The 26266-nt window shown below is 53.2% G+C and overlaps 1 protein-coding gene across 1 annotated transcript in view; it reads left to right on the forward strand.

Moving 5' to 3' along the window:
* The first annotated feature begins 14777 nt into the window (after positions 1 to 14777).
* Positions 14778 to 26266, forward strand: part of PRRG3 (proline rich and Gla domain 3) — a 109186-nt gene continuing 97697 nt past the window's right edge. Inside the window, exon 1 of the mRNA XM_075435852.1 lies at positions 14778 to 14781. Within this exon, the coding sequence (XP_075291967.1) occupies position 14781 (1 nt within the window). The 5' untranslated portion in view covers positions 14778 to 14780. The remainder of the gene's footprint in view (positions 14782 to 26266) is intronic.

Here is a 26266-nt window from a genome sequence, read left to right on the forward strand (position 1 = left end):
GGAAGCAAACAGCTCTATCAGCGTGTGAGAGCGAGCAGTTTACATAAGCGTCAGGCTCACCAGCTGAGAGGAGAGCAGCAGCACAAGGGAGCAGAGCTAGGAGCAGGGGACACCAAGGCCTTTTCCAAAGGGTTTGTCACCAGCCGGCAGGGCACACAAGCACCTGCAGTGATTTCAGGGGAATATGAAGGTGCTGCTGTGCATGGGATGCTGAGGAGAGCGGCAAGCCTCAGGCAGCCCAGAACTGGCAATTTCAAAGCTGCAGCTGCGATGAGGCTTCTCCCTTCTCCTTCCCTCTGCCCAGGTCACCGACAGGCAGCAAGGGTGTGAAGCTTTCAAGCCACCCGCTCCTCAGCTTTCACAGCCAGGGAACCTGGGACACGCACTGAGCCAGGCTGAAGGGACCGGCGAGGCGGGCACAGGCACTGGCAGAAGCCGGGCGTGGGGAGTCCCCAGGGTGGCTCCTGAAGAGTCACGGGGATGTTTCATAGCAGCATCTGTCCCGCTCACAGGGGGGAGGTGCCTAGTCCAGGCCTGGGGAGGAAAGTCCAACAGTGGCCATGGCATAGGGACTGCCACCCTCCAGATCATAATTCTCCTGCCTCTCTCAGATTTGTCTCTCTGTGTGCCCAAAGCTGAGCTTCCACAACACGTTCCTCAGCCCAGCCTCTTCCTCTTCAGTCCTCAAAGGCCTCAATTAAACATGCAATTAGAAATGCATTCCAATTACAGCAAAACAACCCTTCAAACTGGAAAAAAAGAGCGTTCTTCAGACAGCAATTTAGCTGGATGAGTGCAAGTTTGCATGCCCACAGGAGCTCGCCGGAGGCAAAGCCCAACGTTTTCAGCAGAAGATGGGTGATTTTGTCTTTAACTTCCTGTTCGGCAGGACCACAGTCCAGCCAGGAGCTGACTCCTGCCGCAGAAGCTGTACCTGGCCTGACGTTGTTCCTCGTGGGGAAGCATCTACAGCAGCCCAGGCACTGCCACACCGGTGCCACAGGGCTGCCTTTCCACGCGGCTGTGGCACAGCTTTGGGTGCAAGGCGATGGACACTCGAGCCTGGCCATCGCAGCAAGGTGGAGGTTTTTGACGGGGTCGGTACAGCAGCTGCCAGCTCGGTGCTGTTGCTGTAGGTGTGCTGAGGAGCCTTTCTGCTCCAGACAGGCTGGGACGGCCCTGGGTTCACTTCTCACGCTCCTCCCAGGACAGGGAAGCTCTGAACCGGGGATGCTGCAGTCACTCATGTCCAGGCCAAATGAACACAGTAGAAAGACAGGGGTCTGACACGCACCAGGGAAGGCCATGCCCATGCGGAGCTGTCTCTCAGATCTGAAATCAGCCTCCCTTGCAGGAGTCAGCCTGAAGTGAAGCTTGTTTGGGAGGGGACACTCCAAGTCTCCCATCTGGTGGTATTTTCCCACCATGGAGGGCAGGAAAAGGGGTTTCTGTCTTCCACTCAGTCACTGATTTTCAAGAAACCTGTCAGATATCGTCTTGGGATCTCAGATTTAACCTGGTATCTGGTTTCACCCCAAAGCTGAGGGCAGGCCAGGGGGCCAAGCATGCACAGGCAGCATAGCCACCCGGGGAAGCCAGGCTGAGAGAGCAGGAACCACCAAAGCCAGGAGCACTCACAGCCCAAAGCCCGCGGGGCAGAGCAAGCTGCTCAGCTGGGGCTCCAAGCCCAGCTCCTGCAGGGATGCAGTACCCAGGGAACGGCAGCTCCGTGGTGCTGCCATGGGTGCTGACCCACCAGCAGGCCCCAGCAGGATCAGGCTGGGTGCAGGGGAGGTGACGGATGCCTTCTGCCTGCTCCCGCCTAAAGCAGCAATTGAAGAGCAGACAAGTGCCAGAGCCGGCCGGGGAGACGGCAGCTCTCCAGCTCCTCACCTGACCAAACTGGTCCATCTGCACAAAGCTGCTGGGGCTGCCAGTCATCTCGCCCAGCCCCTTCCAAAAGCCAGCAGCGATGGGGAGCAGTGCTGGGAAGCTAAATGCCTTCACTAAATGGACCTGTTGCTGTGGTTTATTTTTTGTTGCTTTCCTTCCAGGCTATGGTAGGAGCTTGCTGGGACTGTCAGGGACCTGCCAGGTGCTCTTACACATGCTGGGATGCAAGACCTGGAGGGCAAGGCGTTATCTCAAAGAGCAAATTCCTTTGCCCATTCCTTTCCCCATGCCACTGTCGGGGAATGAAGAGCATTCCCCCAGCAAGGCTCGCTGTGGGCCAGGCGCTCCCTTGGCAGGGAGGGTCAGTGGCCTCCGTCCCCTCCGTATCACACGGGGCTTGGACCTCGTGGCGCTACTGATCCTGCTACAAGGAGCTACAGGGGCTTCTCCCCTCCTCGCTCCTCCTGCTCTTTCTCCCTGCTGTTCAACTAGTGACAAAACAGAAGCGTCTGGATCTCGAGGAGTGAATAAATAGCTTTGATTTGGCCATGGAAAGGAGATGGAGGCATTTGCTAGAGAGCATCTGACAGCTTGGGGAGAGCAGGCAGAGCTGGCTCTGGAGGAGCTGTGGTAATTAAGAGTCTGTGTTTGCACTCACTCTTTCATTGAGCACCAGAGGTTGCCATACTCGAACGCAGCCCTGTCACTACTAGATTACAGGGCCCTACAGCTCACACCCCGCCTCGCCGAGACACTGCTGCCCAGCATCTCAACACGGCTGTCTGCTGGGAAGCATCCTGGCATCCCACAGCCTCCAGCGGCCAGGCAGCCCTGCCTGTCACCCCGGCACAGCCCCTGGGCACCCCTGGGACCCGGCTGCGCTCCCTCCCCATCGCCCTGCACCCGCTGTGGGCCAGATGAGGAGCAATGCAGCACGGAGCTGAATTGCCGCGGCATGCATGCTGCTCATTCAGCAGCGATTTACCTCTGCCATGGCAGGCTTGATTCATTACCCTTTCCCCGCGCCCTGTTGCTGGAGGAGCCGGCAGTGAAATTACACCTTCTGCTCCACCCCCGCATTCCCTTACTGTCTCCTGGCCAAACTCCGCTGCCTGGTGTTATTTTTAGCTCCTGGGAACTCTGATCTTTTTCTTAATGGAACACGTGTGCTATGAAACGTGCACAGGCAGATCGCTGCAGCCGCAGCCTCGCGTCGGGAGCTGCCAGGCGGTTGCCCATCTCTCCAGGCACAGGGAGGGAGCAGCGGGTCCTGCTGCAGCGAGCACCCCTGGGCAGGGACTGGGATAGCATCGCTCTGCCCCCGTGGCTCCCTTTACATGGGGCGCTGGCCCTAGCTACGTCTCCATGCTGCTGGCTGTATCCAACATGTTCCTACACTGCTTCGGTGACCTGTCATGGCACTGAGAGGAGTCAAACTGCTTTGGTCCCTCACGGAGCCTGGGGAGGTCACAGGCAGCAGGGAGGTGCTATGCGGGCACCACGGTGGGGTGTCAGAAACCCCCCGGGGCATAACTAGGCTGAGGAGCATCCCCCCAGCCCACCCTGGGGAGGCTGAGGCTGCTTATTGATAATGCTAATTAGTAGCTGCTGGAGTAGGCACTTGCCAGCCACCAGGCTCCTGCAGCACCAGGAGGGCTCTCACCTCCAGGGATGGAGGAACTGCTGCAGCTCCTCCTTCTCCAGGCTCTGACTCCTACCCAGGGTAAATCAAGGATATATGAGGATTTGGGGTCTTACCCCTGGAGCTGCTGGATTGCTCCAACATGCCCCAGAACAGAGCACCTCGCTGGAAGACCCTGGGTGCTGAGCAGCACTAGGGAGGATAAAGGAAGAGGCAAATCAATCTATTTATTGAAGTACCTAAATTAGGAGGTGGATGCCTAGTTTTAGGCACCTGACATTGCCCTTCACAGTGATGAATTAAGCACTGCAAGGACTTGGGTGTGCATTGCTCCTTCTGTGATGCTGTGGGAGAGAGCCTGTCTCTGGGGTTGGGCAGCAGCCCACTGAGATCAGCCTGGCCCTGTGCAGGGGCACTGGAGCTGCTCAGACATGCCATAATGGACTGGAGACCCCATAAACCCAAAACAGCGACTTTACAGCCTGTTCTGCGACTGAGCCCGGCTGTGACTCAGCAGCAGGGGAAAATGAGGGCTATAACAACCCGGCGCTGACAGCACATCCCCTCCGTCGAGCAGCTCCCTGGGGCTGGAGACACGTTCAGCTGAGCTGTACCACCGCACCCCTGCAGCAGAGCCAGACACGCTTCATTAATGATAATGAATTAAGTCTCCCAACACCCAGCTAAGAGAGGAAAGCTGAGCTGCTGTTGTGCCGGGGGTGAAGCTGGCACACGGAGGCATTGAGTTCAGGAAGGGAGATAGCAGGAGTGGAGACCTCCACCACCCTCTGCATCCCAGCCAGGGCCAGCCACTGCTCTGGCTCCACACCACCCATGGCTCGACAGACCCTCCCCCTGTTTTACACTGCTTCCTGATCCCTGGGAAGCAGATTTGTTGCCCATAACCCAGCCAGATCTGTATTGCTGGATGCGACCTCCACCCTGCCCTGTCCCACAGGAGGACCCCAGGGGCACCCATGGCCACCTCAGACACCCTGTGCAGCTCAAGGCTTGAAACCATCTCATGGCTCGGCAGAAAGATAAATGGAGATCAAGCGCTGCTCTGGCAGATCGCTGCTCGGCAATTGCCCCTTGGAGGACACCTTCTCTGCAGCTCTGCCGGCCCACTGCTCTCGTTCAAGACTTTCCAATCATCTTAATAGTGTGAAACCTTATTTACTGCCCTCATCCTGGCTTTCTAAAGTGGCCACAGGCACACAGCAGACCGCTTTCCTCCTGTACTAACAAGAGCGCCTTAATGGCTTTTCTGCCACAGCACAAATCAGTGTCAAATAAATGTGAGCACTGGGGGAAGGCTGTAAGTGGTGGCTGGGGCAGAGCCGGGGAAGGAGAGGGCAGCGGTGGCCAGGGGTCTCGCTGGCACCCACGCGCAAGGGTCTGGCCCTGAGCAAGGGACAGCGAGCTTGGCACGGTGGCCACAGGCTTCAGCTGCTGCTGTGGAGTGATGGCACGTTCATCCATGTTTTAAATGGTCCCATGGTGCCGCTGAGCCTGAAGGGCAACCGCTGGCAGACACCATCAAGGGTGAGGGGTGCTGCGCCACGCTGAGCAGACGCAGACTCGTCACATGCGGGCTCATTGCTGACCGTTGCTTTGGGGAAGCCTCAGGCACAGCACTGCATCCATGCCAGGCAGCTGGGCAGCCCTGGGATGTGCACCGTGTCCCAGAGACATGTCGAGGCAGAGTGGTCCCTGGAGCTGGGCAAGGCTGGCCAGGCAGGACCTCGCCCCCAGGCAGATGCCAGCAAGGTGGGAAACCCGGCAGGCAGTGCTGCCTGTACCCAGCCCCCCCGGGCTTTCTCCCAAAATGGGGCTCATCAAAACCTCCTTTTCCAGGAGCTGCAAATGGATCTGCGGCTTCAGAAAAGGCAGGGGTAAAGCTGGGCAGCCCCACTCTCCCACTCATGCTCTGGTCCCACGTGGGGCCATAATGAGATGGGAGAGTGGAGGTGCAAAGAGGCACTGAATCACCAGCAGGAACCACGAGGCAGGAACATGCGTGTCCCACCACGGCGTGAGGATGGGAGCGCATCCTGCTGGAGCTGTCCGCCGGGGCAGAAACGTTGTGTTTTGCAAGAGCATCTTGAGGCTGCTGATTTCCTCCGAGGAGCTCCTTGGCCAAACCTCTGCAGCGTTAGAAATGCAAGAGCATTCTCCCAATCAGCCAGCTCCATCAGCACGAGGGACGCCAGCTCCCCATCAGTTCGGTATGACGCAGTCTCTCAATTACCGTGCGCTAGCCGAGGCTCCACCGAGAGCCTCGTCAGGAGAGAAACTTCCCAATAGAGTCAGGCAAGAAATACGGGTGCAGAGAAACCCCGGTGCCCTCATCAGGGCTGGGCCACTGCAGAAACAGCACCTCTGGCTCAGCTGCTTCGGCACAGGGCAAAACTGCTCCCAAGCGGATCAGCAAGCTTGCGCTCAGAGGGCAGAGACACCCCCGTCCCCAGCCCTGCAGGAGGGGACCCGCAGCCCGACCCTGTCTCAGCCCATCACCGTCCCTGCTGGGTTATTGATTTGCCAAGGCTCGTCCTCGAGATGCGGGACGCGCACAGTGGAGCCGTCCTCCGCGGGTTGCCATGGTGATGCGAAGCACGGCCACCTCCCCATCCCCGTCCCCGCCGTGGGACAGCATGGTGCCCAGGCAGCAGATTTCCCCTGGGGCAGGCCTGGGGCTCCGTGTGCCTCCTGTCGCACACCTCCGGGACGCATCCTGCATCCTCCCTCCCAGCAGCGCGGCCGCCAGCGAGGGCTCAGCACTGGTTGGTCTCGCTGCCAGTTCAGGGAGCCACTGGAGCTGGAGTGGTGGCGGGAGGAGGTGCTGGGGTGAGCCAAGTGGTTTTTCTCCTTTCCTTCCCATGCTTTTCTCTTCCCCTCTCTTCCCCTTCCCAGCCCTGCGGCTGGACCAGCTCCACTCCCATCAGGAGGAGAAGCGGGCTTTGCAGAGCCATGGACGGGGCCCAGGATGACAAAATGCTCTCATGCACCAGAGAGCAGTTCCTGTCTGAGCTGAGAAGTGAGGAAGCGAGAGGTGAGCCATCACCTGGAAGAGGGAGCAGCTGAGCAGCTGCTGGAGTGCCCCTGCTTTCTCTCTCCAGCCAGTTAACAAGGAGGGTTTCCTCCAGGAGCCCCCCCTCCTCACATGCCCCAAAATACAGACATGGCCTGGCCAGACGCAATCAGAGGAATGGATCCTGTCCTCTGGATTTCCTGGGTGGTTTAGAGGGTGTCTGGCCTGTGGAGCTGCCCCGGGGAGGGGTGGCTCAGTGTCACGGTGCTGGAGATGCCCTGGCAAAGCAGGTAGTGCAGAGCCTCTTTCCTCCCCCAGCCAGAGGCAGGGGCAACATGCAGCCCGGGGTGACATCCCCCTCCTCAGCCCTGGGCTGTGGTGACATGGTGCAGCACCCACTGTGGGAGGGGGACACTGGGCTCCCAGGGGTGATGAGTTATTCTGCGCAGCTGCTGCCTCCCAGTTGCCTCGCTCCGTATGAGCCACACTTCACGTGAGCCTGAGCTGCAGCCAGGGATGTGCTTGGCACCTTTGCATCAGGGGAAACTGGAAAAGCGCTTTGATGGACGGATGGAGCCGATGTGGATCACTCCTGTAGTGCTAGAGGAGCAGATGCTGCCAGTGTACACCTGGCTCATCCCTGGTGCTCAGCTTGGCACGGTCATGGAAGGTCGGTGTGCCAGGAGCCAGGCTGCCCGGCCTGGGGCAGTGCTGCGTGGGACGGCACTGGTGCAGCCAGGGATCCCTCCTGCTCGGGGGTCCCTTGCCTCCATTTTGCCTTCCCCTGTCCTCAGCCTTTTCCCCATATGGCCTGTGCTGCCCTGGATGGGGGGAACCAGAAGTGCAGTGGACATGTGCCTGCCCCACATCTTCTCATCCCTGGATGCTCTGTGCTCCCTCCCCCGCCCTGAGCAAGCCTTTGGGACCCTGCAGCGGAGGGCTGCATTGGTCCTGGGAGATGCTCTGCCAGGATGCACGTTGCCAGTCCAGGTGTTCATATGTGTGTGTGCGCGCTCCCCCACTTTGGACGCGCCTTTGCCCGTCCGGCGGATACTGACGCTCCTGTGCACCTCCGACATAGCTGCAGGCAGCAGGGGTTGTTAGCTTGGCTCCTGCGTCTGCTGAGCATCCTACTCACACCAGAGCAGCCGCTGAGGCCCTGTGTCAGTGGCCAGAGTGTCATTGCCCTTCAGAAGCTCTACCACGCTGCTGTCTTTTAAAGAAAATGGGAAAAAAAGGTTTTGGCTCTGCAGCACGCTGCCAGGCAGTGTGAGAAATGCTTTCATGATAGGTGAAGATTCAATGTAAAGTGGGGACTGAAGGCCAAAGGCTCTTATAGCATAAAAAAGATATTTTCTGAAAGCAAGACAGAAAACTCTCTCTCAGAAGAGCCATCCTGGTGTGGAGGGCTTTAAACTGAAGGTCTCAGGGAGGTGGGGGGCAAAGCCACAATGCTCAAGCCATCCCATCTGGCTGGGGATTAAGTGTGGCCAATCAGAGCAGTGACAAATGTTCCTCAGCTGTGTCCCAAGCTGAGAAGCAAAAGACCAACAGCCTTAAGGGTGGACACAGACATGGCAGATCCTCTTGCACCCGTACAGGGAAACCAGCATGCTCAAGTTCCTCCCTGAAATGTCTGTACACCAATGCACGCAGCATGGGCAATAAGCAGGAAGAATTAGAGATCTGCGTGTGGTCGCAGGGCCATGATCTCATTGCAATTACAGAGACATGGTGGGACAGCTCACATGACTGGCATGCTGTCATGGATGGCTACAGACTCTTTAGGAAAGACAGGCCAACAAAGCGAGTGGTGGAATTGCTCTATATGTGAGGGAGCAACTGGAATGTATTGAGCTTTGCCTGGGGGTGGATGAAGAAGGAGTCGAGAGCTTATGGGTTAGAATTAAGGGACAGGCTCATATGGGTGACATTACTGTGGGTGTGTACTACAGGCCACCTGACCTGGAGGAGGAGGTTGATGAGGCCTTCTACAGGCAGCTGCAAGCAGCCTCACAGTCACAGGCCCTGGTTCTCATGGGGGACTTCAACCACCCTGACATCAGCTGGGAAGACCACACAGCCAGGCACATGCAATCCAGGAGGTTCCTGCAGAGCATTGATGATAACTTCATGATGCAGGTGGTGGGGGAACCAACAAGGAAAAGTGCTCTGCTGGACCTTGTATTAACAAACAAGGAGGGACTGGTTGAGGATGTGAAGGCTGGGGGCAGCCTCAGCTGCAGTGACCATGAAATGGTGGAATTCAGGATCCTGCGTGGAGGAAGCAGGGCGATAAGTAGGATCAAAACCTTGGACTTCAGGAGAGCTAACTTTGGCTTCTTCAAGCAGCTACTTGGAGCAATCCCGTGGGTCAGGGCTCTCGAAGGCAGGGGGGTCCATGAGTGCTGGTTGCTGTTTAAACGTCACTTCCTCCACGCTCAGGAGCGGTGCATCCCCCTGAGAAAGAAATGGAGCCAAGGAGGCAGGAGACCTGCATGGTTGAACAAGGAGCTTCTAGTGGAGCTCAGGTGGAAGAGAAAGGTCCATGGAATGTGGAAAGAGGGACAGGCCACTTGGGAAGAGTACAGGAATGTCACCAGAGCATGCAGAGATGCAATGAGGAAGGCCAAGGCCTACCTGGAATTGAATCTGGCAAGGGATGTCAGAAACAACAAGAAGGGCTTCTTCAACTACATCAGCAGCAAATGGAAGACCAGGGACAATGTGGGGCTGCTGCTGAATGAGGTGGGTGTCCTGGTGATGGAGGATGCAAGAGAAGGCAGAGTTAGTGAATGCCTTCTTTGCTTCAGTCTTTAGTGCTAAGGCAGGCCCGAGGATGGTGAGGAGACTGGAGCATCTGCCCTATGAGGAAAGGCTGAGGGAGCTGGGCTTTAGCCTGGAGAAGAGAAGGCTGAGAGGGGACCTTATAAATGCTTATAAGTATCTTAAGGGTGGGCGTCAAGAGGATGGGGCCAGGCTCTTCTCAGTGGTGTCCAGCGACAGGACAAGGGGCAATGGGCACAAAATGAAGCACAGGAAGTTCCATCTGAACATGAGGAAGAACTTCCTTACTTTGAGGGTGATGGAGCACTGGAACAGGCTGCCCAAAGAGGTTGTGGAGTCTTCTTCTCTGGAGATATTAAAAACCTGCCTGGACAAGGTCCTCTGCAGCCTGCTCTAGGTGACCCTGCTTTGGTGGAAGGGCTGGACTAGAAGATCCACAGAGGTCCTTCCAACCCTTACCATTCTCTAATTCTGTGATAATATTAACCTGTTGCATCTAACAGGGTCTATGACAGGCTCAGCTGTAACCTGTCTGTCCAGGGAAAATAACACATTTGCAACACTGTCTCTCTAGTGTTGATGTCTGAACTACCACAATTCCAAAGCCAGAGAAAGCGTGGCGGTGCAATCAAGTATGATTCAGCCAGCCCTGGACTTGCAGTTGGCATGGAAGGGCGCAGGAGCCAGCACGGTCCAGCTCCCAACGTGGGCAGCACCGGCAACCAAATTCTCTCCAAGCAAAACCAGAGGCTACCTGTGGCCTTCCTTATTTTAATCTATGTTGCAATGAATTAAACATGTTTTAATATAAAAGATGAAAGACCAAGGATCAGCAGTAATATATCCTCCACACTCCTTTTCTGTATTAAGCCGGTGTGTACCCAGAGCAAGAATGATAATTAGAGTCATGCAGTAATTTATTTGGAGGAAGGAACTGAAGACATGAAGATATTGGCATTCTCAGTCTCGCCGCAGGTTCGTGCCCCGGTTCCCTGCCTAAATTATAAATCCCTCCACGGTGGGGACCCTGTGGGTTGGGAGGGCCTGTGGCAGTGGGACATGTGGGCCTGCTAGGTGCAATGAGCCTCTAGTGCTGGGCACCCTCTGCCAACATGAATCAAAGGGCAGCCGAAGAGCACTGAGCTGAAAGTACAGATGTGTCTGGGGTCAGAAGTGGCCTTTGCCTGTCCCAGGAGGACTACAGCTGCATTCCCAGGGGGCTGGTGGGAGTAGCATCACCCAGGAAGGCCTCTTCGCTGAGGATGGGCAGGGGGCTGGCTCCGGCATACCCCAGGAGAGGCTTGAGCTCACACGAGCAGCTCTGGGACGGGGGGTCATTGGTGTTCCTGGGCTTTCACCTCTCTGACCCTTGCTCAAGTGCTCCCCACTTTTGCAACAGAGACCCTTGCCCTGGGCTGAGGATGCCGCTGTCCCCAGCATCGTCCCCAGCCCCAGGTGCGGAGCATTTTCCTGGGCCATTTCCCAGGCTCTGGCTCCAGCACAGCGGGGCCAGCAGTAGGCATCTGCATTTCAGGCGTGCACTGCAGAGAGGAATCCATGGTTACACATGTATTTCTATTCTCAGCAGTCATTTTTGGAGTTGCTTATAACTTCTTCCTGTCTTTTCACCTTTTTGGACAGGAGGTGGCATTTTTTTCTCAGCATGGGTGTGAATTCTTGTGAGCAGCTTGTGGCTTTTTGAAGGCTGGAGAGGACGTCTCTTGCTGGGGAAATGTGACTGCAGGCTTTCCTGCCCAACCGCTCCAGCTCAGAAGCAGCACGCAGGAGGGCTGTGAGATGTGATGGATGTTCTTCGGGTGGTGGGTGGGCTTCTGGGCAGTGTGCTGAAAACCCGCAGATTCCCCAGCAGCTGGATGTGGCTGCAGGCTTGAAAACGTACAAAGGGGGAAGGGACCTTCAGCTGGGCTTGCAAATATGATGCCAATGATTCCATGGCTCAGGGGCTGCCCCATCCCTTGGCAGCCAGAAACCGCACACGAGGCTTTGTAGATGCCTTTAAATTTTCCCCAGGAGGCACAGTCCCCTCCAGAAATTCACCCCGCAGACTTCAGACACTTCATCGTTTTCCTTACTCCAAGCAGTAATCCACGGATTCCCCAGGTCTGTGGATCACAAGCACAAGTCCTCGCCCTGAAGAAAGTGGAGGCTTTTGCCTTCTCTTAACATGGGAAAAAGGGGAACCTTTCACTCAAAGGCTGTGAAAGCACAAGGTCCCTCAGTTCGTGCAGTGGAAAGTGTGGGGTTTGCAGGAAGCATGTGGCTGCCACTACTGCAGGTCCCAAGCAGGGGCATAATGTCACTCCTGAAAATCAGGGGGGTTCCACACTTCGTGCTTCAGGGTTTGCGGTGGTCTCTAATGAATAGAGGTCAAGACCAGAGCGCGGATTGCTGGAGCACAGAGGCTGCCGAGGCTGGCATTGCCCTTCCAGAGCGGGCAGCAGGGTGCCAACACGGCCACCCCAGCCCCGCTTCTGCACAGCAGTGACCCTGTGCCCACTGCAGCACTGCAGCCCCAGCTCCTCCTGCAGCAAAACTGCTCGGCATCTCACTCTTTAAATGCCCCAGGCTAGCACAGGCCATCGCTGCCCCAGAAGGATCAGCACAGGGCTCCTGATGTCCCGATCCCACCGACACAGATGATGTTTATTTTTTCCTTCAGACCTCAGCCTCCAAAATCACAGGACTGCACAAGGAACTGAATTTTTAATGTATTCTTCCAGGATTGAATTTCAAGATCTCATAAACTCCCGGGGAGGCTTGGGGATACACACCTAGAAGCAGAGGATAAGAATCCAAGATCTGGTATTTAAAAATGAATGAATCACGGTTTTCAAGTCAATCCTGCTGTACTTAAAAGCCTGATTCTTGAAGGACCACTGATAGCCACGAAAGCACTCCGTGCTTGATGTCGGCGCTGGCACATGGTGTGAAACCCCGGCAGGGGTGCAGCGCAGATGCCCCACTGCCAGCACGAGCTGCTGTGAGCACTGGGGGGTCCAAATCTTTCCAGAGGAGAGCTGGGGTGGGGGTTACAGCTTTCCCCGCCATGGCACTGAAAGATAATAACTTGGCATAATTCCTGCCAAGGGCAGATTGCTGCAAACGTCTGTTGGCAAAAGCAAACTTTAGACCAAATGTTCCCAGAGCTCCTTGCTACCACACACAGGAAAGCCAGAGGAAGCCATCCGTCTGCAAAGGGGGAAGCCCTCACTCCTGAACCATGTTGCTGGAGCACCTGCAGCTGGATGGTGCCAGATCCTAAATTAACTCAAAACAAGGACATTGTTCCCTTCCTTAAAGCAGTGGCAGCCATAAAGAAGGTTCAGAGGATCCTTGCTTTTTGGACAGTCTGTGCACATCTCCCTGTGGCAATGTCCTGGCTGCTGCTCAGAGGAGGGAGATGCCCTCGGAAGATGGAGCCGGGAGAAACCTCCCCATGGCTGTCCAGTGGAAGAGACTACATTTCTTCCAGATCTAAACATTTTCAATAATTCCCATGACTCCAGGAGCTGGGGCTTACTTCAGCCACTTGGTATCACAAGACCGACGCTTGCAGGGCTGGCAAAGGTGTGTATAGCTCTTAAATGTCCTGCCATTAAATCACGGTCTCCTTCAGCTTGGCTTGGTGGATCCAGGTTACTTGGCACTGCTAGGAGCCCAGAGCAAAGCACTGCAGCAGCGTGGAGAAAGAAGAGGAATAGATTATTTTTAGCTGCAAAGCATTTGTTTTGTTCCTCTTTTGCAGAGATGGGGTGAAAACAGTGAGAACAGCCTATTACATTGAACTCCCCATCTAACACTTCAAATGCTTGCCATCAAAATAGACACTTACCTGAGATCTTACAAAAACGAGTGGGGTTGGGTCTTTCCAGCGCAGAAGAGGTGAAGCCCTGGGCTGAGCAGAGCCGATCCAGGTGCAGCAGGGAGAGTGCCAGGCTGCTGCACTCAGAGCAGCCACCCTGTTTGGCTGGGAGCATCTCTCAGTGCCTGTTACTTGATACACTAAAATGGATAGAGGTGCCTTTTGATGTTCACTTTGAATCACTCCTCTTTCTTCCTTCCCATCCCCAGGGTATTTTATTGGACTTTGTAATAAAGCTGGGAGGGGGGCAGAGGGGGAAAAGTTCTTTGAGCTTATCATAAATGAGAAGAATCTTATCATCTGTCTGCTTCCTTTTTAGATTTACCCTGTAATCTTATTTACAAGCTGAATATCAAGTGCTGGAGTAATCAGTAAGTGATCGATAACTGAGAGCACCTCCTTCTTGATCTGCAACCATTTAAAGTCAATCTTTTCAGGTGCATGCAGACACAGAAGCTGCTTTTTGGGCGGAAAGGTGCTGTCATGAGAGCCCAGCATGGTCCCCTCCATGCAGATGGAACCAGGGGCCTGACAAGCCCCAGTCCTCCTCCAATGAGTCCTCCTCCCTGAGCCACCAGCCTTGCCATGAACTGAATCCTCAGCACAAGACATGGCTTGGGGGTGGGATGCAGCAAAATCTTCCCCAGTGGGCTTCCCTTTCCCTTGCCTTGAAGGGCAGGGGGACCACGGTCACCACCCCTCCTTCCACTTAGCCCCATATAAATCAGCAGCAACACTCCCAAAACACAGTGATGTGCTTGTGCCTGGGGACGGGGAACCAGCTGCTGGATCCACGGGAAGCTTGGGCTGGCATGCTGGGGAATGCTCCAGCCCCTGCCTGATGCTAATTAGCATGACTGGTCTCCTTTGGGATCATAATCTCATTGTTTCTTGCTGCCCTCTCTTTTGCATTCAGCTTTGCCTTTCACTTACCTGAGGATGCTGGTAACCCCAGGGCACTTTATATTGACAATAAATAAATAAATAAATCTAATTCTTAAGAAAGGCTGTAGGAAAGATGGAGAGAAGACTTGTCATCTCTGTTAATCTGTAGTCCAGATCCGGCAAAAACCAGGTGGCTAAATTCTGATGTTACCTCTCCTGTGACCGCCCCAAGCAGAGGGGACTGGGACACGGGTACTTTTGCAACCTGCCTGCCCACTGCCTCCCCCCCAAGCTCCCACGCTGGCTGGGGAACAGTGCCTGCTGGTCCCAGCCTGTTGCTGCCTCCCTCCCGCTGCCTTCTCCTTACTCAGCAGTAGCATCCCCCCCAGCTCATCCATCATCCCGGATTAGCCATTAGTAAAGCCACCCATTTGCAGGGCTGCAGCTCAAATGAATCGTGTTAGTATTCCAGCTACCGCAATGAATGGGCTGACATCAAAACCATTTTGGATCGCAGGGAGAAAGCAATCAATTATCTCATTCCCCTGCCTGATGCCAGCACCCAGGCACACAGGGCTGGAGCACACTCTGATCCTTTAATGGTATTTTGAAACCCCAGTCGAGAGAACGGTGCATTTCATTTTGCTCCATGCATGGCAAGTGCCAGAAGGGTGTTATTATAAACCCCCATGGTGGGACAGGCTGTCCCCAACGCTGTCTGGCCCTGCCTGACGGCCTCTGCACCCCTCCTGTATCCAGGGGTCCCTCCTGCTCCCTGCCCAGGGACGCACAGCCCTGCTTCCCTACAGCCGCCTCCTGCCACGGGGAGCACTGCGGGTAGGCTGGCCTCGCAGGCAGGCAAGGGAAAGGAGAGTAATTATGCGCACAAGGGAAAAACTTAATTGGAGTGCCCTGTCTCAGTTCGCCCACCTAAGGCCACTGAGTTCCCAGCACCAGTGTGTGTCCCTTGCTTGCTTCCTCTGTCTATCTCATATATAAATATAGCAGCAATAATTAGATGAGGGCTCTTTGCCCTCTCACCGGCATCTTCTTCTGCACAGAGCACGCTCAGGCAGCCAGCACGGCATGTGGTCCTCTGCAGAGCCAGCCGGCCGTGCTGGGCAGTCGACTGTACAGCATCTTCTGGACACACACTCTCCTGCTGCAGCCTGAAACACTCCTCCTGCACGGGAAACAGTGTGAAATGGCTGCAGTCACCTGCCAGCTCCCATACGATGCAGCGTGGCTGGGTTTGCTGAGGGGCAAAGCATCCTCTTTGCTAGATGCAGGTCACTCAGGGTCAAATGACCAGGGGCAATCATGCTGTGTCTTGTTTTAAGGCACTGTGTCCTCCAAACACTGTCCCTCTGGATGGCCGTCCCAAAGCCGTGGTCACTGGGAGGGGAGGAGCGGGAAGGACAATTTCCCTGCCTACTGCTTCAGTTTCTGCGGTGCTGGTGAGAGCACAGGTCTTGGTGGCAGAGCCAGCGTTTGCTGAAGACAACTTGTTGCAGCAGTTTCTAATCCAGAGGCTGCATGTAAAGAGAGACAACAGGCTGGGACATGCCAGGGTTGCTCCTGGTTCCTTTCTGCTGGTAATAAATCCAAGGAATAATGATTTCAGGGCAAATAATCCCATTTCCTGGTTTACAGCACTCATTTTCAGAAGAAGTCTCCAGCCCACTGGCGTCCTGAGCAGACACTTTCTCCCCTCACTAAGCTCTGCCTTTTACCCCCCATGAAAGAGAGATGCAGAGCTCATCTCACGCTCACATAGCAAGGGGCACTCTCAGCTGCTCCCCTCTCTGCTCGGTGGCTATGTGCTCCTTAATGACTTTGTATGTGTTTGGAAGACTTTTTCACTCTATAGAATGCACAAAGCGAAGGAAGTGCATTAACCAAGCTCAACAGCAAGGCAAATACTATGCGACACGATGTTCTCCTTGACACCGTGTCCCAACTCTGCTGCAGCCGCAGGGCTGGCAGATATCTTTCAAATCCTTCAGTGAACAGCACGATTGCACAGCTTTTCTCCATGCAGGTGTTGAGAAGCAGACTGAATGGAAGGTACTAGCTAAATATAAGCTCTGATTTAAAAGATAAGTGGTGGTAAGTGGTTTCATTGTTTGGGAGCAAGGACCTCCAAACTGTTCATTGGAAGAGGCACAACCAGCCCCAGCAGAGCCAGTAATTAAAGGTAACTGTAGCCCAAAGCAGTTACAGCACTAATAAAGCAATGAATGGAGATTACGCTCCCCCTGCTGCGACTGTAAAACCAGCACTCTTCAGTGGCTGGGCATTTGAGGGAGCACCCAGCTGCAACTGCACTGAAAGCGCTAGCTGGAGAGGAATCCATCATTGCTTACGGGATGGTGAGCCAGCATGAGGAGCAGCCGTGCTGGAGGAGGGGAGAAATGCAGATGCTGCAGCTGGAAGGAGACCAGAAATCCGTTGCTGGCAGCCTCACCCACGGGCTTTTTCCCCCCAAGTGCTGCCCAGAGAAAGACATTTTTGCCCAAAAGAGTGAAAAAAGTTCACATCAACACCAGCTGAACAACACAGTGGCCTCCTAAAGATCTGTGTGCCCTGGCAGGTCATTCCCTGGCTGTTCCAAGTGCCCATAGCAGGGTCCCAGCTGATGGGCAGCAACACCGTCCAGCACCAGTCCCAGCATCCCCCACGTGGAGAGTGATCCCCAGCCTCCCCAGCAAGAAGAAAAACATTTCTTGAAGGCATAATCTTCATTGCACTCACTCAGCCTTATCAGGTTTTGGAGTGGGCTGCAGTATTTCAACGAGGTGAACTGAAAAGATTTAAGAAGCAGCAGGAGGCCTCTTGAAGAGAATGAAAGGAATCATCTACAGCAATGGAGAGAAGAGGCAGCGCCTGGGTGGGTAAGGAAAGTCGAGCAGTGAGCCCTAGCGCTAGTTAGGCACTCGCAGCACTGGGGATGCTGCACACATGTTTCACGTGCCAGAGTTTGGCAGTGGGAGTCCCACAGCGTGACGCAAGGGGAGTACATTCGCCTGTGATGTTAGCCCCCTTCAAAGAGCATCTTCCACCCCATCTGCAGGCCAGGAGCCCACACCAGTCCTAAGGTACTTGGGGGAGGAGGATTGTCCCTTGCAACTCCCCTCCAGGACAGCTGGTGCCCTTCACTTGAAAGCCAGTCAGCTTTGACACAGGGATGGCTTCTTCACGTGGGGTGAGAAACACCTCATCAGTTGCAGTGGGTGCATGTCCCCAAGCATGGCAGGACCTTGGTACTCCCAAAATTCAGGTCTCTAGACCTTTGCTGGCCCTCTTCTGCAGGAGGAAGAAGTGTTGTCTCCGCTTGACAGCTGGGGAAATTGAGGCATGGAACAGCTCCAGGATTTTAAAAAAACCAAAGCCCACCACCCACAACCTCTCAAAAGCAAGATCAAAGGAGTCTAGAGCAGCAAAGGGACAAAAGATACAAAGGCAGTTTCAGCAGCAGGGATGCTCCCAGCGGACACCAACAGCCTACAGCTCCACAGCATGCAAGGGGTCTGAGCATGCTGCTGGAAGTCTGCATTACACATCCAGCCATGGCTGTGACCTGCTGATGAGCAGAACCCGGGGGAAAGGAGCCAGTGGGAATACTGCTGGTGCTGCTGCGGCATGCCTAGCTTCAACCTCAACCACCACAGCCAAGCAGCAGCCTCCAATCACCAGCAATTTGTCGTCCCAGCCCTGCTCCACTCACTGGACTCTCCAGGGAAGGGGACATTGCCTTGATGCTCTGGCCAGACAGGGCATTGGTTTGCTACCTGGGAGAACAGGAATGACTGCTCACCTCTGGCCCATGGGGATTTTCAAACACAAGTGTCACCTCAGTCCCTTCCATCCCAAGGTACCTAAAGAGGGTGAAACAATTTGAAGTCCAGGGCAGATATCACGAAGCCTGGATAGCAGGTGGGTAGCTCTGCAGGCATTTAGGTCCTGTTGAAGATTTGAAACTGGTCTTTGCATAGGATTGGGGTCTTAGAGTGTGTAAGCAGCTTGAACAGAACTGCTTACCCAGCAGAAGCTCGCAGCCAAGGCAAGGAGCTGGAGGCAGATACAGTGAATCCCAGAGGGATGCAGTAGCCTCAAGCTTCCCTCGCAGCCTGTGGGGCTTTGCAACCCCCTTGCCCGTGCTCTCAGCTGTGGTTTGCCTCCTCTCCCCTCCCCGCATGAAAGCTGTACCCTAACATCAGCAAAACTAAGTACCTGTACAGGAGAAGAATGTAAGATTGATTTGACTCCAAATGCTGCCAAATGCATAAAGCCAACACACTAGGAAAAATAAGGCAGGCAATTTTATCCTACTCACTTTCAGCAACAGTGACATTAGATGTTATTTGATACAAGAGAAGAGCCAATATTTCCAAACTGAAGGGCAATTATTTAAACCAGTGCCTTTAGCGGATCTGGAAGCAGTTCAGAACAGGAGCGCTGGTAAACAGCTTCTGACTCAGGATTGTGTTCATCAAGGGCCCAACATGTTTCTTGATGGTTTTACCCTAGTCCAGACTTTCCAGTTAAAGAAAACCTTGGGCAAGGTGTCCAAAAGCAGCATTGTCATTACTCCCCTCTGCCATCCATAGCCATCAGCTGGATCAGCACTAAAAGCCAGTGCTGAAAACTTTTGCAAAGGCCATATTTCCAGCTAGGAGTGAAGGAAGAGCCCTGTTCACCTTGCCCAGTGTGAGCTCTGGAGCCTCAGCCTAATAACGTAAATGTCAGTCGCTGAACCTCCAGCCAGCCTTTGTGGGTGTCTCTGGCACAGTAATGCATTGCCAAGATTGTGAAATATTAAATGAGTCAAAAGAACAAAATTATGCATCTGAAGGCCGCTTTTCAATACCCTCAGGGTTTGGCTCTGACTGCCTGTGACGTAAACGGGTATGGATTTATAGCAAACCTGCCCCAGCACGGGCGCCAGCGCTGGCAGGGAGCAGGGAGTGGCTCCTGCCTGGTGTCCGACAGCCCACATCTCACGCCGGCCGGAGGCGAGTGTGCGTCCACAGGCTCCAGCCCTGCGCTGGGTGTGCTGCTGCACTGCCCCTTGCTAACGCCAGGTCCCCAGTGATGGTCAGAGCTCCCCCAGCTCCCTCCCATTTCAAAGAGGCGGTGAAGCTTTCAGGGCTCAAAATTCCTCACGGAGCATGAGGCAGAGGAGAGCGATGGATAAAGGCTGCCCAGTGCCAGGCTACTGCTTTCCCTATAAAACTATTCCATTTTGCCACAGGAACACCCAGAAAGCCTCAACAGGAAGCTGCTGTAGGGGCTTGTGAAAAGCCCCAGTCAGTGCCTCGGTGCATCCACTGGCACCGAAGCAGCTTTGCAAGACTGAGCTTCACAGACCTGATGTGCCAGAACTGAAATAAGGAGGCTCTGCCAGAATGGCAGAGACATCCTGGAGACCAGGCAGGAAAACAGAGCAGGTACAGAGGGGAGAGATGCTGAGATACTGCAGGCATGGAAATCCAATTCCTTGACAAATTGGAAGAGGTAGGGCTTTGAAGATAATGCTGATAGGTTAACATCTCTCAAACAAGAGACGAGGCTGCAGGTTGGAGATGCAGAAAGGCACTCATGTGTAGACATATGGGCATGTAGAGAAACATAATTGAGAGAGCCCATAGGTGTGATATTGGAGAATATGGAATTCAACACAGAAAACAGCCTGGGGATACTCAAATAACCAGTGCCATGCAATCAGCTGAATGCATCTTGAGCAGCAAGTTGCTGAGAGCTCTGCAGCTACATGAGGGACATGTGACACCAAAGCAGTCGTTAGGATCACTCACCTTCTGAGGCTTTTTAGGGGCTACTTTTGCAATTCTACGCTGTTATTCTGCAGGATATTCAGCCCCCACCCTTCCCCAGAGAGGCTCATCCTTTTCACTTGGCATAACCTCTCAATTTGCTTGAGGTGAAGATGGAGGCCTGGATCACACAGCCATCAGAAGGGCAGGTTTCCTGGACTCAGATCTTCAGCCAGCTCCTAGCAGCAGCAGAGCCCAATGAGACCTAGAGGCAGGTCTCCAATCTGACCCCAGGGGATGAGGGCAGGAGGGAGCTGCGCTCCTCTGTACACCAGCTGCACCAGCCCTGCAGCTGCTCCTCCAGCACTGCCCAACCAGTCCCATCCTACAGTGCCGTTATTCGCAATAACCCCTCCGCTATGTTGTTACGGTGGGAGCATGGAGCTGTTATCCATCAGCATCCTGGCAAAGAGCCGGGAGCTGTAATTACAGTCTGCTCTGTGAAGCCTCTCGGGTGCTTTGGCTGGGTATGGTGTTTGTCATGTCCTTGAGTGCCATGTGAAGCTGCCTCCCCTGGCACCACAGCCTCCTGGGCCAGCATAGCTCGGCCCCAGCTTTTTGTTGGGGCCAGCTCCATCAGCAGTCTCATGGGACCAGCGAAGTCCTGTGCTGAGGCACACGAAGGTATGCACCCGAAGCTTCTCAGGGCTTGAGCCTCACTGGGAGGATCTGGTGGAGCCAGTGCTCACCGAAGCTGGGTAAGATCTGGTGTGTTGTAAAGGAAACTGTCTCTCCTTCAGAAGGGGAGGAAGCAATGTTTGCAAAGTGGGACTGAGAAGCGACAACCACAGGAGATCCTGCCACCTTCAAACTCCAACTGCTCCCAACACACCAGCCAGGATGAAAGTGCCAATATCCCTATTCTGTTAATGAGGAACATGGTAGATGAAGACCACGTTTGCAAAAAATACTTCAAGAACAATTATTTCACCACTTAATTTCCCTACATCTGTGTTGAACCAAGATCCTTTGGTACTCCTGGTCTCTAGGTAGGAGCATTTTATATGAAGTCACCACAAAATTGCCATTTTGCACCCAACCACTGACCTCTGCTCGCTCTCCTATGCCCCGATGGGTCCATAAAACTTACCATGCAGCACTCGCACCGTGGCAGACAGCTGAGTGGGAGTGGGCAGGCACAGGGAGGGGTGAAGGGGGCCAAGCAGACAAAAGGAGTCTCCAGGATCACCAGTCACCAAGGACTGAGCAAGTGCTGTCTCGGTAACTTGGACCCCACAGGGGTGCACAGTGCTGGGGATGCTATCCCACCAAGAAAGGTCCATCTGATGTATGAGACCAAGAAACCCACCTCCCCACCTCAGAGATCTCTGCCTTGCATGCTGTTGTCTCTTGGAAGGGCAATACGTCAACCTGCAAATCTCAGGAGCTACTGCTCTCAGAGCTGCAAGGACAGGGGCTTTAACATAGCTCAGATAAAAAGTGAAGACATTTACAAAGTGCAGTGCAGACATTAAGTACAAAGCCCAGGGCTGTCTATGGTAGTCAGAGTCCTGGGCTGCTGCAGAACAGATGTGGTACAGCTTGGGCTCTGCTAACAGAAGAGGCTGTGGGTGAAGCGGTTCTGCTGGGGTAGGCAGGGCTATTTCCAGTCCACCTGTCACAGCTCTAAACTGGTGCTGCAGGTCTTCCATCAACCAAGGGAGCTCATACGGTTGAAGGGAGGGAAACATTTAAGCACCCTTCTTAATCATAGTGTGCCCCACAAGTCAAGCGACAAGGGCTCCAGATGATGTTGAGTGAGGAAAAACCAATGATAGTGCCAGGGTGTCGGGACAGGAGATCCAGGCTGCCCTGGACAGAGACAGCAGCAGAGTCCTTGCCTCAGGGAGGCAGGAAAGCAGCTTCCAGTACTGCACACATACCACCTGGGAATTTCAAAGGGCATCTTCCTAATCCTAGCTCTTTTCATCCTGCCTCTCCTAGGAATAAGGAACAAACACCAAACAGCTCTTCTGTTTGCCCAGGTGAATTTACCACAAGAGCTGGTGAGCTTTGCTCTGCAGTCCTGTCTCAGACCCTACACAGCCTGTGAGCTGCCCTTAGCAACTGTCTTGATGACTATGTGTAGTCTTAACTACAGGTTCATGCTGTGCAACTGGTCCTTTTGGTTTCTGCCAAGTATCTCTTAGGATGGATTCCTTCACTCACAAAACCCTCACAAGTATTTTTGACACTAGCTCTCCTGCAAAATTATTTCTGCATAAATAGTCATGGCTCTCTGCTTGCAAGTATTTTTGTGCATAGCAACTCATTGATTGAAGGAAAGAAGGTGCCTGCAGCCTCGACACCTGTCCCTGAACTTGAGAGCACCATTTCTGAACAGTGCCAGACTTCCCCCAGCCTAATTAGGGCTGAGTGAAACCAGTCCTTCCCTGTGTGACCAGATGCTGCATTGTAATGCTAGCCTAGAGAGAAAGCAAGCAACTGAGGCTGTACCGACAGAGTTCCTAATGGAATAATTAAATTCAAATAATTCAATTAACATTGCAATTGAGTAATTGCATTTAGAGCATTGCTGTAATTGAGCAATATTTGTATTGTCCCAAAAACGAGGATAGGCACAGTTGCCTTTCAACAGGCAGAGGCAGACAGATGGTGCTAATGAAGGGCAGAAGATAAATGTGAGGTCACTAGATTAAGTGCTGTTCCTTTTTTGACTAGAGAAGAAAGTCAAGCCACTGCGATGCTGTTGCCTTTAAAAGCCTAAGTAACAGAAACAGAAGAGACTCTGCAGGATTGCAGGAGTCTGCTTTACCATTAATTACTTTTTACTGAAAGCTCACAGCCCGCTTGGCATTCCCTCAACAAGAGGGCAGCTGTGGTCCCTGCCCACCTAGTCCGTTATCTTAATCGAACACTGCTTCAGAGTTCAGACATCAGCAGCAAATGGGGAGCCAAGATACTTCGGGAGGAATTTTTGCCTCCCTGAGCAACCCAAATGAGCCTGCAACAAGTGTCAGGCCACAAGTCAGGAGACAAGATCTCGGTAAGATAAAACAAAGACAGAAAAATAAAATATTCAGTTTTCGATGCCTCACTTGTGCAAGGTGTAGCTGCATCTTGAGAGTCTGCAGGACTGAGACCCCTGAGAATGCTCTGGGTCAGTGCAAAAGGCAGTTAAATTGCCACCCATGCCACCCACACTTGCATTGCAGCCCAGTGCTGGAGAAGAGTGTCCAAACTGGCCGCCCCACTATTTGTCAGGTTTGACCCAAGCAAATCCACTAACTCTTTCCCTAAAAAAAAAAAAAAAAAAAAAAAAAGTGGCATTGTAAAAGCCAGTCTGGTCTGTTTACCTGTTAGCACAGGGGCTCCCATGAGGCTCAAGCCGATGATCAGCCTTGGGAGTACAGGCACTTGGGTTTTCAAGGATTAGCCTCTCACCAAACAAGAGCTGCAGCTTACAGCTTCCTTGCCTATATTCAGAGATATGGGTGTTTTCTGCGAACCCAGCTTTATCATGTAGCCCAAGGCACGGGGAATGGGAAGGTCAACAGCATGGTTAACCCCTTCAAGTCTGAAGTCACTGCAAGCATGATGTACATCACCTCTACCCCCTGATCTGGGTTCTTCACAGCTCTGTCACAGTACGACAAATCTGCCTCTCTTCCTCTCCCCAAGCAATTTCACTTTTGTTTCCTCACTTACAGACCTCTCTGAGCAATTCAAATTTTTTTGCAGATTCTTTTTTTTTTTTTTTTTTTTTAAGAAAGAGGCAGCTGACGCTATTGTGCTGTTCGCAGCTCCTCTCCCCTCCCACTCTCAGCAACTTCTGAGCTTTGTGGTTAAATACTATAAGACCTCCATGCCTCTATCAGTGTTAGCTGGAATGATGGTTTTTTTACACCTTGCATATCATCAAGCAACTAGATGTAAAATAAACCTACTGATGCTCCCACTGTCGGGGAAACCAGTGTGCTGGTTCAGGCTCGATCAGGAATCTGAATCCATATGGATGACAGGCACATCCTGCTCTGCAAGACAGCTCTGAGCACCAAGTTCTGTATTAGGTTCTCCTCTGTCCACTGCAAGACAAATCCATAGAAACTAGGCTTTGTTAACTCAGATCATTGCTCTTATTTGAGGCAAGTTGTCCACACATGCAAAGCTGACTCAGCTTAACTGTACCTGAAATATATTTTGAAGGTCTTTTCCCAGGCGCCCATAGCCAGGAAGGAGCATGGGACCCTCTCTGGGTGGGAGAGCACTGCTAACAACCCCAGGGTCTCCTCCAGACTGTGACCTGGGAGGGCAGCTGCCCATGGGCTGCTGGCATCTCAGTCCCCACACTGCCACTAGGGTTTAAGGAAAGAGAAAACAGCCAGGTGTGTTCCTTGGAGTGCTGGATGTCTTGCTGCAGTCCCATGGCAGAGTAAGCCACGGAATGGAGTTCCGCCTCTTTTTCCTTCAAGGCACACAGCAACGCAAGTATGAGAGGGGACAAACATGTCCTTGTGACTGGCAAGCCACATGATGGTGATGAGTCTGGATCTGACTCATAGCCCAGGCTATGCTGTAATACACCACCACTGGCCTGCTCTGTCCATTCGAGCACCCTGGCACAGCTTTAGCATTCATGTCTGTATTTACTGCAGGACCCCATTTTCCCACCACAAGAGCAATCCCAAATCTAGGGGGAGAGTTGTAGCAGCTCGTTTTCCGATTAAGATCTTGCATACAAACTCATTCCCAGGTCTCTCAGGGAAATATTACCAGTGTTTCTTCAGTTGTGCTTGGGCTTTCTGTGTGCTTTGGTTTTATCAAGTGTTTGAGTAAGAACAACTAGCATTAGCATGCTCCAGAAAATCCCAGTGTGCAACTCCAATAAGCCCAGACACATGCAGAGTGGCATTGTCACAGGAGCAACCCTAGTAGCTTGCTCTCTCTCTCCGCATACTCCCTTTGAAAGCAGGGACCACATTAACAACAAGAGCAGCAAAATCCCTGCAGTGACACCGTTTTACACTCAGGCAGGTCACCTGAGCCAACTGAGGCTTGCAATAAACATTGGAAAAATCTCTGCAGGTTTGATAAACCCTGCCCTAGACTTGGGGGGCATTGCCTCAGGAAGGTCGTGAGCTGATTCTCACCAAGAGCTGTGTACTGCGATGGCTGATTCCTAAACCTCACTAGATGCAAACAAGAGTTGGGCTGTTCCAGCATATTGCATGTTTGCTGGAAAAGTATACGTTTTGGGGTTTCAAAGCTGCATTCTGGCTTCTGTAGGTGGGAATGCAGCTGCCGTTAGCCCCTGTTTATGCCAGTATTCTGTAGTTAATAAGCTTGCTCAGAAAGTGGGTGGGTAGGTAGCCACTGGAACTTTTTTTTAATAAAAGAACGAGTGAAAAGAGTGCTGTTGTCTGTGTGTACACGTACACATGAAACATACAGCTCAGCAAGCAATGGTGCTCATACATCTCCCATCTCTCCAACTACCCTGTTGCACACTAGCTGGTGGAAAAGCAGTCACTACCCCTCTCAAGAGTCCCGTCTCCAAATTCCCTTGCTTTCCTTGAAGAAACCTCAGACCAGCTGATTTTCCTTCAGACCAAAAGGAGGATCTCCAGTTGTGGGAAACAACAACAGAACTTTTCTTTTTGCAAGGAAAGAAGAACTCATAATCTTCCCCCTATGTTTTGATCCAAGTTGAATTTTTCAGTTGTGTTGCTGGTCTTGAAGGGTGTGGGGAGGAAATAATTATTTGCAAAGCCCAATTTACTGTCTGATGACTTGTTTCATATCAGCCACTGAATAGCCCATTTGTACTTGCAAAGGTATCCAGGTCCCGAAAGTCACAACCACTGTCATCTGTCAGAGCTAACAGCAAGTGCCAGAAGCCAGCTGCATGATGAGGAATAAGCTGCTCTCCATCCCTTAGAGAATCCCTCCAGATCAGTGGGCTACTGCTTCTGGCTTTGCTGCAGACCAGTTCTGCAGCCTTGGGGAAGTCGTCCTCCTCAGCCCAAAGACAGGACTCAGCTATTCTGCAGCTTCCAATAGTAAAATCTCCACTGCACAGGAGAAAGCAATGCTGCACGCCTAGCAGGAACGGTTTGGGAGAGACTGAACAGTGTGGCTCTCTCTGCTGGTGCGATGCAGCACGCCAGCTCTCATTTCACCGGGCACCGCACGCCCTGCCTAGAGAAGGAGAAGCTGTCACCCAGCAGTACATGAATGCTCTGCCACCTTCAAGTCAGGGAAGGTTTCTGAGGATGGGTTGAATATGGCACACCCTCTTCCCCCTCCTGTCCTCTGCAGCGATATCTCCTGCCTCTGTGCCCACAAATCTG

The sequence above is a fragment of the Opisthocomus hoazin genome, chromosome 14 (genome assembly GCF_030867145.1).
Source record: "Opisthocomus hoazin isolate bOpiHoa1 chromosome 14, bOpiHoa1.hap1, whole genome shotgun sequence".
NCBI classification, from domain to species: Eukaryota; Metazoa; Chordata; class Aves; order Opisthocomiformes; family Opisthocomidae; genus Opisthocomus; species Opisthocomus hoazin.